At 37.2% G+C, this 17,084-nt stretch overlaps 1 protein-coding gene across 1 annotated transcript; it reads left to right on the forward strand.

The window, feature by feature from the left end:
• The first annotated feature begins 9,835 nt into the window (after positions 1-9,835).
• Positions 9,836-14,588, forward strand: LOC140244524 (nuclear cap-binding protein subunit 2-like). The gene is made up of 4 exons (XM_072324151.1): positions 9,836-9,927; positions 11,593-11,774; positions 12,502-12,640; positions 13,794-14,588. The coding sequence occupies exons 1-4, from the start codon at positions 9,847-9,849 to the stop codon at positions 13,902-13,904; spliced, it is 513 nt and encodes a 170-aa protein (XP_072180252.1). The 5' UTR covers positions 9,836-9,846; the 3' UTR covers positions 13,905-14,588.
• Positions 14,589-17,084: the final 2,496 nt, after the last annotated feature.

A 17,084-nucleotide genomic window follows, 5' to 3' on the forward strand; every position in this document is an offset into this window, starting at 1 on the left:
CTGAACTTGAAATAACTTCATGCACACACAATACGCACAGTTAGTAGCTTTATTTGATGAGCATATGAATATTGCACACGCTCAGCAAAATGTGGACACACACAAAACATACACTCCCTCCCTCACTCACTGGCGCAGATGCAAGCACACACAATTCCAACGCAGCGTGGCTCTACCCAAAGATTTCTATTATGATTTGTTCCTGTTCAGAAACCGAATTACCTCTTCTTTTTGTTTGAAAAAAAAAAAGGGGACACCTATGAGGTACGTACTCACACACCAGTACACACACCGAACGCACGCATACAAAATCGACACACACACACACACACACACCTATACACACCTTGTGGCATAGGCATTTCACTTCAAATTTTCTTCAGCTTTGCTCTGTTGCATCGTCTTTCACTTCAGCAGGGCTCTCCACGAAAGCAGCGGCAATCGTGTACGGATGAGGAAGCTCATTGAAACCACACACCAATTTGCATCTCAAAGGGGTCGCTGAGCCGGGGTGAACTATCTTTCCACATGCAAAATAGCGATAGTGTAATGTGTGTTTGGGACTGTGTACACCTGTGGTTCAGTGAAGGCGTGTTAAATGCGTAGCATCCTCTTTGTAACCAGCAATGTGCCTCCAGAAAATGGGGCCACCAGAAATTTAGTTCACAGGCCTCCTAAAAGAACGAGGGACTGATTTTGTCCCGCTTCCTTTTCTGTTGTTTCGATGAAGCCCAAAACAGAGAACAACTTTTCTTTAGCGCCATGTGGCTTCTAAAAGTTGATGTTGTTATTACTTTATCATCATCATCATCATCATCATTATTTTGTTATTATCATTCTTTATATTCTTATTAGTATTGTTATATGATATTAGTATTAGTAATACTTGTACTATTAGCATTGATATAAGAGTATTAATATTTAGTATTAGCATCATTATATTTCTGGTGCCACTTCCGGGTTTCATTTGATTTTTTTCTTTTTATTTCTTTTGTTTTAAACGAAAAATAAGGGGGTGCATGCGTCGGTTGCACCCCATCTGGATCCGCCACTGGTATTAGTATTAGAATTAGTATTAGTATTAGTATTAGTATTAGTATTAGTATTAGTATTAGTATTAGTATTAGTATTAGTATTAGTATTAGTATTAGTATTAGTATTAGTATTAGTATTAGTATTAGTATTAGTATTAGTATTAGTATAAGTATTAGTATTAGTATTGGCATTAGTATTACTATTAGTATTAGTATTGGTATTGGTATTAGTATTAGTATTAGTGTTAGTAATAGTATTAGTATTAGTATTGGTATTGGTATTGGTATTGGAATTGGTATTAGTCTTGGTATTGATATTGGTGTTGATGTTGGTATTGGTATTGGTATTGGTATTGGTATTGGTATTGGTATTGGTATTAGTATTACAGTATTAGTAGTAGTATTAGTAGTAGTAGTAGTAGTAGTAGTAGTAGTAGTAAAAGGGCGTAGTATTCGTATTAGCATTGGTATTAGTATTATCATTATTATTATTAGTAGTAGTAATAGAATTAATACAATGTATTAGTATTAGCATTAGTATTCAGGCCCGTAACAAAAGAGTGGTGTTCAAAGAGTTCGAAAGAATCCCCTCGCTGAAGAAAAGTGTCAACCGCCTCCCCCCCCCCCCAAAAAAAAAGTTAGAATAATAACAGTAATAATGATAAAGGTGAAGACGTCTTCCCAAAGCTACAAATGAGAGCGAAGAGTAATTTTTCTTAATTAATGAAATAAAATAAAAAAATTCATGCAAATAACCTTGATACACCCCTCCCCAAAACTACTACCTCGTCGACGTTAATTTATATATAGTTTTGACTTTGAGTGAATGGCAGAGCGAAATATTTTTAGGCCAGTATCGATGAATCGACCATGCTTGTACGCAGCTGGGAGGAAGGGTCTTCAAATCCCTGTTTCTTTAGACTAGGATTTTAGATTTTCAGATAATTTGATCAGCAAATGAAATAATCACACAACAGTTTTATTTTCTTTTATTTTCTTCTGTTTGCTATTTTTGTCTTTCTCTTTCTTCTTCTTCTTCTTCCTTTCCAGTACAGTTCACCAATTAGGTGTATCGTCGTACTTTAGAGTGATGTGCAGTGTGCTGTGCAATTACTCCATAAAAACTAACTAAGTGCGAGGAATAATGGGTCCTATGACACTGCCCTGCGGAACACCAGAGATGTTACTTTAGCTGTTTCTGATGTGGAGCCCTCAAGAACAACCTGTTGTGATCTATCCCTGAGGAAGTCTCCAATCCAGTTTAGTGTTTGATTATGAATTCCATAATACTGCAGTTTACAAAGCAGGCGACGATGCGGTATACCTTATCAAAGGCTTTATCTAGCAAGATGGCATCATGCTGTTCACCTCTATCGATGCCTTTCAGCAGATCATGGGTACTCATGAGTACTTGGGTGACACAGGATCTTCTTTTCCTGAAACCATGTTGAGCATCTGTCAATATATTGTTGCTATCGAGGTGTTAGAATAAATTGTTAGAATATTAGTATATATTGCATTATCGCAATATCTGTACCATCATTCACAACCGTTTATCTCATCATTGGTTGGCCGGTGAGCGCTGTCCACCTTCACAGTTAGTATAGGCCTACACAGTGAAGACACACAATATCGTATATAAAGACATAAGACGTGACAGATATACAACGATCTAGTCATTCACAATTTCCTACAATATCAATATTCTCACAGTTCTGTTACTGAAAACTTCTAAAATATTCCATTCAAAAGTATATGCACCGGATTGTTGAACTTCAGTTCTAATGATGCAAAATCTCCCTCTTGTTGGGGGAGATATGAAGGGGTTGGTGCAATATAGTGCTAACCCACACTTTTGTCAAAATTGAGTTACATGCATTTCCATAATCCTTATCCTTAACTCTAACCTCCGTGAAAATATCATATTTGAATTCAACCAATAAGATGGTAAAAATGCATGCATTCATGTTTTGTTAATGTACAATGTATGGACTTTCCAAACATTCAACAGCGATTATCTCAAAATGACTACTGTGTGGGTTAGCACTATATTGCACCGACCCCTTCATATGTATTAAAATGAGAAGATTCCGCAAAATCACAGAATTTGGTTTATTCGGCTCTTCTTCTTGCAACTGAAGCAGTATAACAAAGATATAGTCTTAATTTGTTTATTTATAATTGTCAAAATATTCCACCAACATTACTGCACGAGGTCGTTGGCATTTTAAACTGAAAAAGCACCCTCTGTGTGGGAGGGGGATGGGGAGGTAGATATTCCCTTGCATATTGTATACATGTTGCTGCCTTTACAGAATTACCGTACATTGTCAAACGAGTCGATCGGTATGAACACGGAAGTCACGCCACAATGTCAGAATTATTGTGTTTATTTCGGTGCTTTTTCTTGCAACCTGATTATATAGATAATGTCAGTATAGATAGTGTATAGATGATGTAACGAAAGAATGCACTAGACCGTTGAATTTCAATTCTAAAAATTTGAATCTCCCTCGAGTGGATGGGGATTAGCCCTCCTCTCATTTTCCCAAATATTGAACGTAAATACGAAAATATAGGTATAATGGTGAAATACGGCCACGATCGCACTCGACTAATGTTTCATGAAATCCTTCACATTCATAACCCGAAAGGGATCATCCTGAAGGAGGCCGTGGTTTACATCTTCACCAACACAAATTCAAGAAGGATGATGCTGAACTTGGCATAGATAATAGGTGAGAACGATTTAGTTTAGACACGAAGGAGGTCAAAGGCTTTTCTCCATGGCTGATACAAATACATCAAACTCAAAAGGAAAAAAAGATAAACATTTGATTAATTATGACTTTAAAATATACATATATATATATGTATGTATATATGTATATATATTATATACATATATATATATATATATATATACGGCTCCATGATAGTATACCCCGCTTATACTTAAATATATGTTTGTTTGTTTGTTTTTACATAAGTAATATTTTAGATAAACCCCAGGTTACGGGGCCTGGTTTCTTATCATCATTGTTGATTAAATTGCGATCTCTGTGGTCTCTGTATGAGTCCATACAGTTCTTATACATAAATATGTTATACATGTATCCGTGCTCTGAGATGAATCAATGTATCTTGTTGTCTGCACGTTTACGATCGTTACACCTGACGTGGATGTGTGTCTTGAAAGAGTTCTTGATGTCCTGATACACGTGGATTCATCTTCGTGAGTTAACTCCCTGCCTGGGTGATGTTCGTTATTCCGAAGGTTCATATTCCGAAACACGCAAATTCCTGACACCAAGATGTTCGTTAATCAGAAAATGAAAAAGGAGGGGTTCGTAAATCCGAACATCGTTATTCCGAAGGTTTGTTCATCCGAAAATGAAATAAGTTTCCTTAATCAGAAACGAACAGACGGTGCGTATTCACACTAAAGGAACCTTCGGAATTACGACCGTTCTTTCGTTTTCGGATTAACGAATTTCTGTCATAACAAAACTTCCCTGTCGGAATGAGGAACTATATAACTGCCCCATAGGGGACTGGTGTGGATCATGTGCAAAACTGAGAACTTTTATGATTTCTTTATTGGAACTGGTTAAATTCAAATAAATTGTGAAGTGTATGAGGTATTGAATCACCTCTAGCGTGTCTATTCCATATAGGCAGCTGATAGGCTCAATGGGACCCTTGCTCATTATACATTGTTATAATGTGTGGTTTCTACGACCATGGTCTCATTAGAATAATAAATGTGTATCTGCTGAACGGCATAGGTGAAATATAGCATCATGAATATAACCATCTATTCACGTAATCTAAACATATAAATGGGCATATTATTTCATTATTAACAATAAATAGGACACTGGTTTGAACCTGCAGAACAATCACTGTTTACGCGCGATCCCATTAACATACATCTATTTATAATGACAAGATGACTTGTAGGCGCCACTATCGATCCACTTAACATCATAATTGTTCACAAATGGACAACTAGTGAACTTAAAGCTCCGTAGTCAGAAATGCATTAAAATCACGAAACGGCAACAACAGCAGCAAAAGTATTGTCGTGATCTCTTTTAAAAGAGGCCCACCTATATAAAATCACCAGTACTGACCCGATTTAATCAACCAGTCTTCCGTGTCATGGCTACCATCAATGGGTTCACAATATAGATACAGGTGGGCAACCAGGGGGCCACATACCAGAGAGGGCGGCAAGATTTCATCTATCTCTTTTTTTCCCTCTCTCTCTCTCTCTCTCTCATTTCATTGTATATAAGATACCACTAGAGCATAGGTAATGGAGCACCGATCCAGCTAATAGTTCCAACATAAATACCGCAGACATCAGACAATTATTACTGTCATTATTTTGTTTGAGTTAATTTATGCATTACACCTAGGCAAATACGCCGGAACACTCATACTATACGAGCACACCCATTCTGCATAATGGGCTAGGCAAGTATAATACCGATATGGTGATACATAGACAGAAAAACAGACAGAAAGACAGATAGATAGGGCGGTGAGTTGGCTCAGTCGGTAGCGCGTCTGCCTCAGGCACGATCCCAAGGACCCGGGTTCGAACCCGAGTCTGGACTAGCAATGTTGTGTGTAATCATACCGTCCCCTCTACCAAGAGGCAAAACACTCTGTCCCTCGAATAAGACATAAAATGGAGGTCCCGTGTATGAGAGAATCACAACTGATGCACGTAAAAGATCCCGCTTCATTCATTCATCGCAAAGAGCAGGGTGTTTAACCCGGTGGTATGGCTTGGTCCCACCTCACATCCAACTGGACCCCATGGAAGGCTAGCTTAGCGTAGCTGAATATGGGCTATCAACTGCAGCCATCTTCTTATATGGAAATGAACAAACAAACAAACAAACAAACAAACAAACAGAGACAGAAAAGGAAACGCATTGGGTAATAGGTGGGTATAATCATGGTAAGGCAGGTATAGCGGAGAAAGAGAGGGAGGAGGAGGATGGGGTGGGGGAGGAGAGAACGAATTAGAGAGATAACGAAAGGAACAATGTAATATTCATACAGACACCTTTCATCAAACAATAATCACGGTGCATCTGTCGGTCCATACACCTGCAAATCGGTTGGATTTAATAATACAATTATTAGAAACAATACTTTAGATCATGTGAAAAAGAAAATAATGTTTTTAATAGAATGTTTTCCTCCACAAAATACTCAGAAATAGTATATACCATAAACGATAGGTGATAATGGACGCGCCACGTGGTCATTAGAGAGGCTAGCACCTTCAAAACTTGGTGTAAACCCACGTGCATAATGAACTAAAAGAAATGGACGAGTGCTATCACACTTGTGTGGCAAATACCAATCAAGATTTTGGAATGAATTCAAGCATTCATATAGGATACCATAGTTTTGTTAAGGGATTTTTTGGCAGTCTGATAGGAATCACTGCCTTTTCCCAAAGTTTGATTTCTCTTAGAAAACCTTGTAAGCGATTGTCGGTAATTTTATTGAGAACCTTGAATTGTTCAAATGAGATTCATTTCACTTGTACGAAAATCACTTCCTTCATTGTTAACAAATAAATCAAGAAAAAAATATACACATACTGGTTATGAAGAAAAACAATGACGAAAACAAACCAACTACAAGACAAAGGGACATTTTGTAGTATTAAATTATTTGTACTATATAGATGTTACTAAAAAACATTTCCCGCTTTTGATCCTCAATAATTTTAAAACTATACATGATATTACACTGTCATTGATATGAGGAATAGCTGAATAGTGTACAATTTAGTTGGAGGTGATTTGAATATGAGAGCATATAATCAGTTTCGTTAAATCCATGATTAATATTAAAGTTAAGTTCCAGATTTTGGTCAAATTTGAACCCTCTGTCTGTCTGTACAAAATTGAACTTTACAAGATAATATTATGTGAGTGTGTACTTACAATGACCCTGAAAAATAGACATGAATACCACAAAGACTATAGTCTTCATCATTAGCATGATTGGTACGATTTGTCATCATTTAACTATTTTTCCCACTGAAAACTGTCATCGTTTGAGCAGCTTGCATGCCTATTGTAGCTCAACTTTCCTACAAATACGTTCATTTTAATGCACAGATTCGAAAGCAGCTCGAGAAGAAAACATGAATATAATCAAATCGCCAGTGCATCTAGCTGTTTTTGGCAATTGGCTTGTCTGCGCTCCTTGATTTCCACCCCAAACTCCGTTTCCTCCCCTATCATTCGTCTTCATGTTTTCTTTTCTGAAGGATTCCTACTTTTCTTCTACTTAAATTCTGGTACCATGCATCAGCGATGCATGTGGGTGCTGTCACCATGTAGCGATTGTTGTCATTCATTCTCAGCACGTGGCCAATCTATTTCCATCTCCTGACGTCACTGATCCGTGTCGTATCGGTTTTCTTAAATATGTCATCCTTATATGACATATGGCCATCTGACTTTAAAGGAAACCAAAACCCTGAGATGCGGATTGAGTGAAAGCAGTTCGTAGAACGCATCAGTGAAAGCTTGAGGAAATGCTTTTATGGCATGATGGCATAAACTCAGGTAGTCTCCTCATCCAGCGGTTCCACCACCAAAACTTTAAATTTTCATAACTTTTGCATCTATTAATTGTCCGATTTCCCTCAAACTTTCCCCAATGACGTATTCTACTAATGTTGCTGCTTTCACTCAATCCACATTAATTTTTTTTTTTTCTGTGGGTTTTGGTTTCCTTTAGATTCACCTCATATCCCCTGGACCGAAATTATGATCATCATCATGTTATCACTTTCATTAATTTTCCATGTCTCGCATCCATATAAAAGGACCGACACATGTGATCTGATTATAGATAGCTTTATTGGTTCTTAGAGCAAATTTTGCAGAATTCCAAATGTTCTTGAGCTCGATGAAAGACATCCTTGCTCTTTCAGTCTTCGCTTTTATCATCCTCCACTCCATCTTGTTTGCTTATTTTGGCGCCTAGATAGGTGAACTAATCTACTTCGTTTAATAACTGCCCATCCTCTGATGCTATATATTTACTATATTCTCAGTGCCTCTGTCTGTTTCTTTTTTTTTTAATCAATCTTGAGCCCAGTTTTTCGCTGCAAATTTATTTAGTTCGATACTTTGGACTGCGTAATGTTGAATGTTTGATGAGAAAAGAGCATGTATCAGCAGCAAATCTCTAATCTTCTAATGTTCACATGTATTACGCCAGATCATGGTATTACTTCCTTCTGTATAATAAGTATACCAGTCCACTGCACAATGAGAAAAATTAAAACGGATATGACGTCACCATAAGTTGCTTAACTCACGTCTTAACCTTTAAGAACCCTCTCCCTGACAGCAAAGTTGTATATTCGTACAAAATTTGCATCATTTCGATTACCTTTGGTGGTTATGATAGCTGGCCAATACTTTCCACAGGCTCTCCTGTCCATTCTACAGCTTGTTCTTGCAGCAAATAATTCGCGGAATTTTTTGATAACAATAAGATATAAAAGTGTGTCACTTTGGTGATTTCTCTTTCAGTCATCTTAAAGACCCTGATTTTCACTTTGATTAAAAAAGGATAGCTAAATGAACATGCAACGCACAGAGAAAAAAACCCCAACAGTAACAAGAGAAGGCCTCTGTTACATAGGAGGCCTACATGTATATTATATCTATCTTTTCATTTTTGAGGCGCCATGTGCACTGAAAAGTGGACCTGTGAGGCTGTGAGCTATACAAGTAGCCATTATTATTATTATTATCATTATTATTATTATTATTATTATTATTATTATTATTATTATTATTATTATTATTATCATTATTATTATTATTATTATTATTATTATTATTATTATTATTATTATTATTATTATTATTGTTATTATTATTATCATTATTATTATTATTATTGTTATTATTATTATTATTACTATTATTATTATTATCACTATTATTATTGTTATTGTGTTTCTTCTCTAGCGATTTTACCACAACGATCTCTCATATTATGTCTTCACTCCTTGGAGAAGGTACACTGTACTTCATTATGTATCATAACCTGAAACCGTAATTCATTAATCATTTTCATTCTCTGTAACTATTTTCATGATTATTATGTCAACTATTGTCATTTATAATATTTATAGTGTATGCTTGTAATTTCCTTTCATGCCCCCATGAGGAGCCATTTAAGAAATAAAATCAATTCAATAAAATAAGTAAATAAATGAATAATTAAAATAATAATAAATAAAATTATTAATAAATGAATGAATGAATTAATTCATTCATTCATTCACCCGCACCAGTATTTCTTCCTTGACGCGTTCCAGTAACGAAAAAAAAAAAGAAAGAAAGAAAGCAAAGAAGAATCAGAGGAAGAAGAGGAGTACAGAAGAAGAACGAAGAAGAAGAAGAAGAAGAAGAAGAAGAAGAAGAAGAAGAAGAAGAAGAAGAAGAAAGTAGTACAACGTACTCTTTAGTAATCGCTAAAAAGTAGAACACTTTTGTTGCCCGAACGCTTTTTGGTACGACCAGGGAGTTGGCAGGGAGGTGGAAGAGAGGTTCCACCTCCCTGTCTTCCACTAGACCTGGTAAGTACGACGGGACGCCGCGGCGCCGCCGTGCGTGCATACCAAAGCGCTAGCTCTGTTATGTATTCGTATCCGTCTCTCTCCGGATAAAAGGGATACGCGTACCGTACCGTGCGTGCACCATAGCTATAGAGCTCTACACAGCTCTATGGTGCCTACACAGTGTGCATGTGCCGAAGACCAAGAAAAATGGCGAACAAAACGGATCGTATGGCTGAGCTCAGCTCATACAGAGACCAACATTTTAGGGTAAGTGTGTTTGATTTTGTCTCTTATATTTTGTATAATTTGAGGAGTTTTGTATCCCTTCGTGTTGGACCTGTATGGAGTGAGAGCCAACCCCGTGTCTCCGTCATTGTATTTTCTCTGAAAACTGTGGTCCCACCCGCTAGTAATCATGTCCCCCAAATTTCTTCTTTAAGAACATTGCAGCTGTGCCTGTAACGTTAGTAATCAGGTAATGTTGTTTCAAATGTTTGTTACATTGCAACTTTCATCACTTTCCTTGTTGAATAATGGGTAGCTATCAGCAATCTTTAACTTACTGGAAAAGTCCAGGATTAACGTTTCATGCATATGATCTATACAGTTACAGCCACGGTAAATTTAGCTGTAGGCCTAAACTTAAAGTAACTTTATGTTTGTAAAATTACTATCAAAATTGTAGATTTAACAATTCCACATTGCAGTTTTATCACTTTACATGTTGAATAATTGACAGCTGGTATCATAAGGTATCAACAATCTTTCACTTATCAGAAAAATTCAGGATTAATGTTTCATTTATCTATACAGGTTGTATATTATACAGGCCGTTGTTGTTTTGGTTTTGATGGCATTGTATCACTCGGCATGCTCAGTCTCAGAATGGAGTACATTGTATGTATGCCAGAATAACTATACACAGCCCAGTCGCTGTATAAATCGCGAAAGGGCTGTACCTGAGCGGCTCACAACACAGAGCAAACACAAAGCAAATTTTACGATGGCGTTGAGTTTTGATACTTGACATCATCATTTGATCATGTTTTGTCACCTCAAACTCATTAAAGACAATCTTCATTTACTTAATAAATGAGACTTCATAGCTATGTTATCTATATCGACACACACTATTCACAACTTACCAAAAACGAAGATTATATGCAGAGTTTGCGAACGGTACATCTGATATTTGGGAGTTCACACGATCTGAATGCACTTTTAAAGGTCACATCAACCATGCTGCTACACTCAAGCAGCGCATGCATGCAAGAAATCATTACACTTATGGTCACGCATATGCGTGCATAATTTGCAGAGAGATCAACGCGCCATTTTGAATTCTGCAACAATGAACCCCAACGGTCAGGGATTGCGTTAGAAAGTGTCATTTTTTTGTTCCATGGATGGACGTATCAGGAGGGCTCTATATGGACTTATGTACCTTTTGTAATATAAGCATGCACTTTACATGAGTAACGCATAAATTTTTATAAGTAACATATAAATTTTTATAAGTTTTGTAGTTGTGTTGTGGTTCCCTGATGTGATGGCCAGGCCCCGCTTGTCTGATGCTGTGCTTCGCACGGCGGCTGGTCGGGCTGATGCCAGAAATAAGTATTTACACCAGGGCTGTGTATAGATTCTAACGTTAGACTATAACAGTTAGTTACAGTATAGCCACAGGAGAATTTGAATTGAGGAGGTTGAACTTTAAAAAAAAAAATATTTAGGATTATCTACCAGTAAATTAATCATCCTTTTGTTTTTAATTTACTACTACTACTACTAGTCTGAGGAGAATTACGTCTTGTGCATGGAAGTAATATTTGCCATTTTCATGATGCACATTTGTCCTTTGTATATGTATTTCTTTTTCTCGTAATTTTAGAAAGTCAACTATCCAACATGTCCTTTATACTTCAAACACAGGGTTCTATGCAGGAGCAAGAAAAGCGCCTGAAGAAAAGCGCCACCCTGTACATAGGAAATCTGTCATTCTTCACCACCGAGGAACAGATCTACGAGGTCTTTGCAAAGTGCGGTGACCTCAAACGAGTCGTCATGGGGCTCGACAAGATCAAGCGGACGCCCTGTGGGTTTTGTTTTGTGGAGTATCCTTGCTCGTCCAGTGTCATCCAGATGTGTTTTCTATCATTCACTATGTAGCGGTCGGCACTTTTTCAAAGAATCTAATGTTTTAGCCCCTTCTCTCTTTTTTATCTAACACAGAGTTATCATTCATTTTTATTGTATTTTGGCAGCTTAATGAATCCATCAACAACAAAAGAAATAGATTACCACAGAGTAGAATTTCATGCATCCCATATTTTATGTGTTAGCTCTAAACCCATACACTCCTTGATTATGACCAAGAATTACAGGCAAGCAAACATATCTCGTGCATGTCATTGGTGAAATGTTTGTTTTAAAAAAAAAATAACAAAATGTGAAACAGTCTTTCCTAAATTTCTTCCTCAAATATTTCTCAATTATTTGAATTAAAGAAATGAGACTGATTTGTGACAATAGAATGGAGTAAATTGTCTATTTTTCTCTGGAGGTGTACACAGTCAGTTATTATACTATTGTTGTATCTCTCTATCACATGATATTTTCTTTTGTCTTTATTGTTATTTTGGTCTTGCATTGTCCATATGTTAAAGTGTTTTCTAATTTTCTTGTATAAATAGCACCAGTGCACTTAGAAACACCTGTATAAAAGCTTCTTATGCAATTGTTATTAGTATTATTATAAATTTGGAGGTGTCGTGGGTAAGCGGTGCGGTAGTGCTTACATAGACAACTTCATTCATAATCCTTGACCCCCTGACTTGCAAGGTATTACCATCGTGAAGATGCCAGCAATGCCATGAGGTACGTCAGCGGCACCCGCCTGGACGACCGGATCATCCGTACAGACTGGGATGTGGGCTTCTCAGAAGGTCGCCAATATGGCAGAGGCAAAAGTGGAGGGCAGGTGAGATGAGAAACAAGTCAAGTGAAGATTGCACATCAACCAATTTTACTGAGGTTATACAGTGCAGCCCTGTTATTTTATAACAAACACAGTTATAACAAAATTCCATTATAAATGTGTTTGTTAAAAGATAACAAGAAGGAAATAAAAATTCATAACCCAAAAGTGTTATCTGTACGTAAGTTGTATGTTCTCTAACTATCGTGTCAATACCATGCACAGCACAACACACCTTCCATATTTACATAAGAAATATGTTGTGAAATTGTTGAAATACAGACGTGCCGAGGAAATCGTGTTTAATTTAAGCCGGCCGCACACTACACGATTTTGCCCCGACTCACCGGTCTTAAGACCTTAAGACTAGAAGTGTGACGTCACAGTCTTGCCATTTTCTAGTCGTACGACTGGGTCTTAGCGTCAGTCATAGAGATTTGACATGTTGAATTTCTACAACCGGTCGTAGGCTTTTAGTCATTCACAATGCAGTAAAATGCAAGCGCATGCAGTGCGCACTGCGCGCGCTTTACAGTCGTAACCCTAATCGTAAGGTTCGGTCGTATAGTGTGCGGTGTCCGGTCGTACGACTGGTCTTAAGACCCAGCTTGGCTGAAGACTTTAAGACCAGTCTGATCGTGTAGTGTGCGGTGGCCTTTAGGTATTACACAAGATAATGCTCTGATGTGTTATGAACTGAGTCCTGAGAATTACTATAACTTCAGAAATTATCTTCTTGTGATATTTTATGTAAAGGAGAGAGTAGTGCTCATTTTTCAGGAAATCACACTTGCATTTTGACTGCTTTTCTTGCATGTAAAGGAACTCACCAAGTTTGCCCATAAAAGAAGAAGAAAAAAAAATTCATGTCCGCAGATCATAATTTTCAGTCAAATCTGTGTGTAGCAGCATCTTCAATTTACTTTCAAGCACAATCTGTAGTTTGACGGCTGCATCTAGTGATCCTTGCACCATTGGGAATCATTTTCCTACCTCTTGCTCATAAAGATAATATAAATATGTCAGTGTCTGTACTGATACTTGTAATCAACAGATGCGTTGATCAGCCAAAGATAAATTGATGACATCACCTATGGACAAACTGACAAATTGGCACTGATTATTCTCACGCTTGATTTTTGCTTCCCTAACCAAGGTTCGTGACGAGTATCGCACCGACTATGATGGAGGACGTGGCGGCTACGGCAAGGCTGCCATCAAGCAGCTCTCCCAGAACAAGAAGCGCTACCAGCAGTGGATGAGTTGATGAAGAAGAGAGGAGCCCACGAGATCGGATTCCAAGAAAGACTCTATTTTGCTTATCAACTAGAGAGGAGAAGCATCCCTTTTTCTAAAGAGAAAAGAAACTGCAGTAAACTGGAATTTGCTGAAACCTGCATTGAGCCATCATCAAAGAAGGCAGCAAGAGGCGATTACCACAAAATGTCTGTGCTGATGAATAAGGAAGAGGAAGGAAAATCAAAATGCAGGTGAAAGCTCAGAAACAAAAGGGGCAATTTTCTAGTCGAAAATTCAGTATTGTAAATTGCGTATTTGTACATACTCTATCTGCACCCGTTGTTCAGGTGTTCCAACAGGAGTGTTATTGCAATTTGATTTGACTGATATCAGCTGAGAATGTCACATCCAATGGGTACAACTGTCTGCACTGAAATTAACTTTCTCAGTTGTAAGAGTATGTCAGTGGTTTTGTGATGGCCAATAAGCTTGTATGGATTTGAACTGTTACTATGCTGGTTGGTATTTTTTCAGGTGCCCCCATGGTAAGTTAGGGTAATTGGAACCTGCCATCATAGATTGTCTGTGCTAGTCCACAGTGTATTATATGCAAATAATTCATCCTGCTAATTTCAGAACTTGATTTGAGTAGTTTGCCAGGACAAGCATCGGTACCCACCATACTTGTGTCAACAAAGCTGGCAGAATATCATGTACAGTTGAACCTCTATTATCCGGCCTCCCTTTATCCGGATCTCTCTATTATCCAGACGCAATCTCGCCGTGATTTTTTTATCTTTTTTTTTAAGAATTACGGGAGGAAAGGGGGATTCCCAACTCCTTGAGAACTCCTACACAAACACACATGAATTACATATACTTGATACATTTCTTAATAATTATTTAGGTAAATCATCCCAAGAAAAAAGAAAATGATTTCATTCTTGCAAACACGAATCTCGATTTTTGGGTCTGTTACTGAGTGTAACAATGAAAAGGTTGTCATTACTACATGTTGTACTACAATGGGCTACATCAGTATATGTGTATGTATATGTACATGTATAAAGCATTGAGTCTCCCGTATCCGGCCAAATCCCTTATCCGGATGAGCCCCGGTCCCGACTTGTCCGGATACGAGAGGTTCAACTGTACATGTAAATGATCAACACTTACAGTGTACCAAATGTGACCTGGCATCAGAAAACCAGCAATAAGTTGTCAGACATGAATTTTTAGGTAAGGGCAGATTCTGAAAGAGCAGATTTTAAGCTTTAAAATTAGGTATAGCTCAATTCAAGTGGACCCTCCTAACCTATCTAAATATTGAAAAGAAAGCACATGCTGTAGAAGTGTGTATTGAGGAAAGAAGTTACAAAGTTTAGGGTCTATTGAAGCTCTAAATCTTACTGAGCCGTAGCTGCGCAATGAATGGGACAAAAAACGGGATGTAAAATGCCTTAGCAACAATAATGAAAGGATTATAAGATTGAGCAGAGCATTGAGCATGCTCTATTTTCAGATTCTATCCATTATGAAAGCAAACTTCCAAAGCAGTAACATCATCTGTCCATGATTTACCTTAGTTGAAGTGAAGAGTGTGTTAAGGATTTTTAAGAAATAGAATGGGGCCTCTAAGACAAATCTAATCACGCTATTCTATGAAAAATTGTTCTGGAAAAACTGCTAAAAACACAATTTCCCATTCGTTTTATGATACCAAACTTTATAATGATATACAAGTAGAATTGCTCTTCTGGAAAATGTTAAAAATTCAAGATTGACCGGGTTGACCCATGTCACATATTTTGAATCTTCATGTTGTAAACTCAGAGCGTGCAACTTTTTGTTGGTTTTGTGATGCCCCCCCCCCCCCTCCCATGGTCACAAATTTGCTTAAATCACTTGCTCCATGTGATTTTCAAGTAAATATACACATGATTCTCCTTTTGAAAGGGATGTTACAGTTCTGATGTAGATGGGGCTTCAGGTTTCCAACTTTTATGTGTTGTGTGTATGTTTGTGAGATAATGAGAAACCTCTTACGAAAGTACATGTAACTCTTATAGGAATTCAGTTTATTTGATGAAAATTGGTCTTGAAATGGCTGACATATCCAAAAAAGTGGTCCTCGCAAAATGTGACAGGCCATGACTTTTATTATGGTTGCTTTGTTTTACCTTGCTTTTGGATGTCTCAGTAATTTCAAAACTGATTTTCATTAAATGAACTTTCAGTTGCCCGTAGGATTATATGCTCTTTAACATTTCATAGAGTGATTTCTCTAAATAACTCACAAAATGTTAAAAGCTGACTCCTCACCTCAACCAATACTATACCATCCCTTTAAGACTTCTCAGAGTTTCTGATGATACATTATAATGAGTCCACTGAGACGTCATCTTGGATAAGTTGAAATTTTCATGTGATTAATATTTTGTGCTGGACCAATTCCAATGACCTCCACTGGAGTGGTTTATGAATTTGAAAACCGTGTTTTACACGTATTTTGATACTTCCCAAAATATTAATATGGTGTTATGGGAAAATGTTCATGCTCTCAGTAGTGCATTCTGTGACATATTTTCTTTCTCTGTGCAAGAATTGAATCTCTGTGTTCCAAACTTTTTATTTGTGACCTTTCTTTTATGAAGTGCAAACCGTTTCTATTTTACAAGTAGCCTTCACTTTTTTATTGTGTCATTTTCATAAGCAGTGTTCACGACACATTGTATATACATCCCTGTCGGAATCATGGCTGAGCATCACCAAAACACTACACCAGGAGGCTACACTGTGTAGTGAGGGGATCATTCAGTGTCGAAGTTTAGTCTTTATCTATTTTGAAATGTGTGTATTTCTGTGTATTATGTATTTATGTCTGTATCCCTGTCGCCACCATGTCAAATACTACAGTCCAATACAGACAGAATTGCTCAAATAGCATGCTACGTCTGTTGTTCATTGCCTTGTGCCATTCCATGTTTTTGTTTTTGTTTTTGTACTACTTTTTTGTTTAAATGTGTGGAATACATGTACAACAACACTCAAGGTTCCTCTGTTTTTAGTGTTTGCGATGCAATTTTAACTCAAGTCCAAAATGTTCGATGTTCTGCATTTGATTATGCACATTAGAGATGTGCGATTATGATAGAATATGGAGGGGGATTTTACTAGCATATACATGTATTTGAGTATTGAGACACAC

Source organism: Diadema setosum, chromosome 21 (genome assembly GCF_964275005.1).
Source record: "Diadema setosum chromosome 21, eeDiaSeto1, whole genome shotgun sequence".
Taxonomy (NCBI): Eukaryota; Metazoa; Echinodermata; class Echinoidea; order Diadematoida; family Diadematidae; genus Diadema; species Diadema setosum.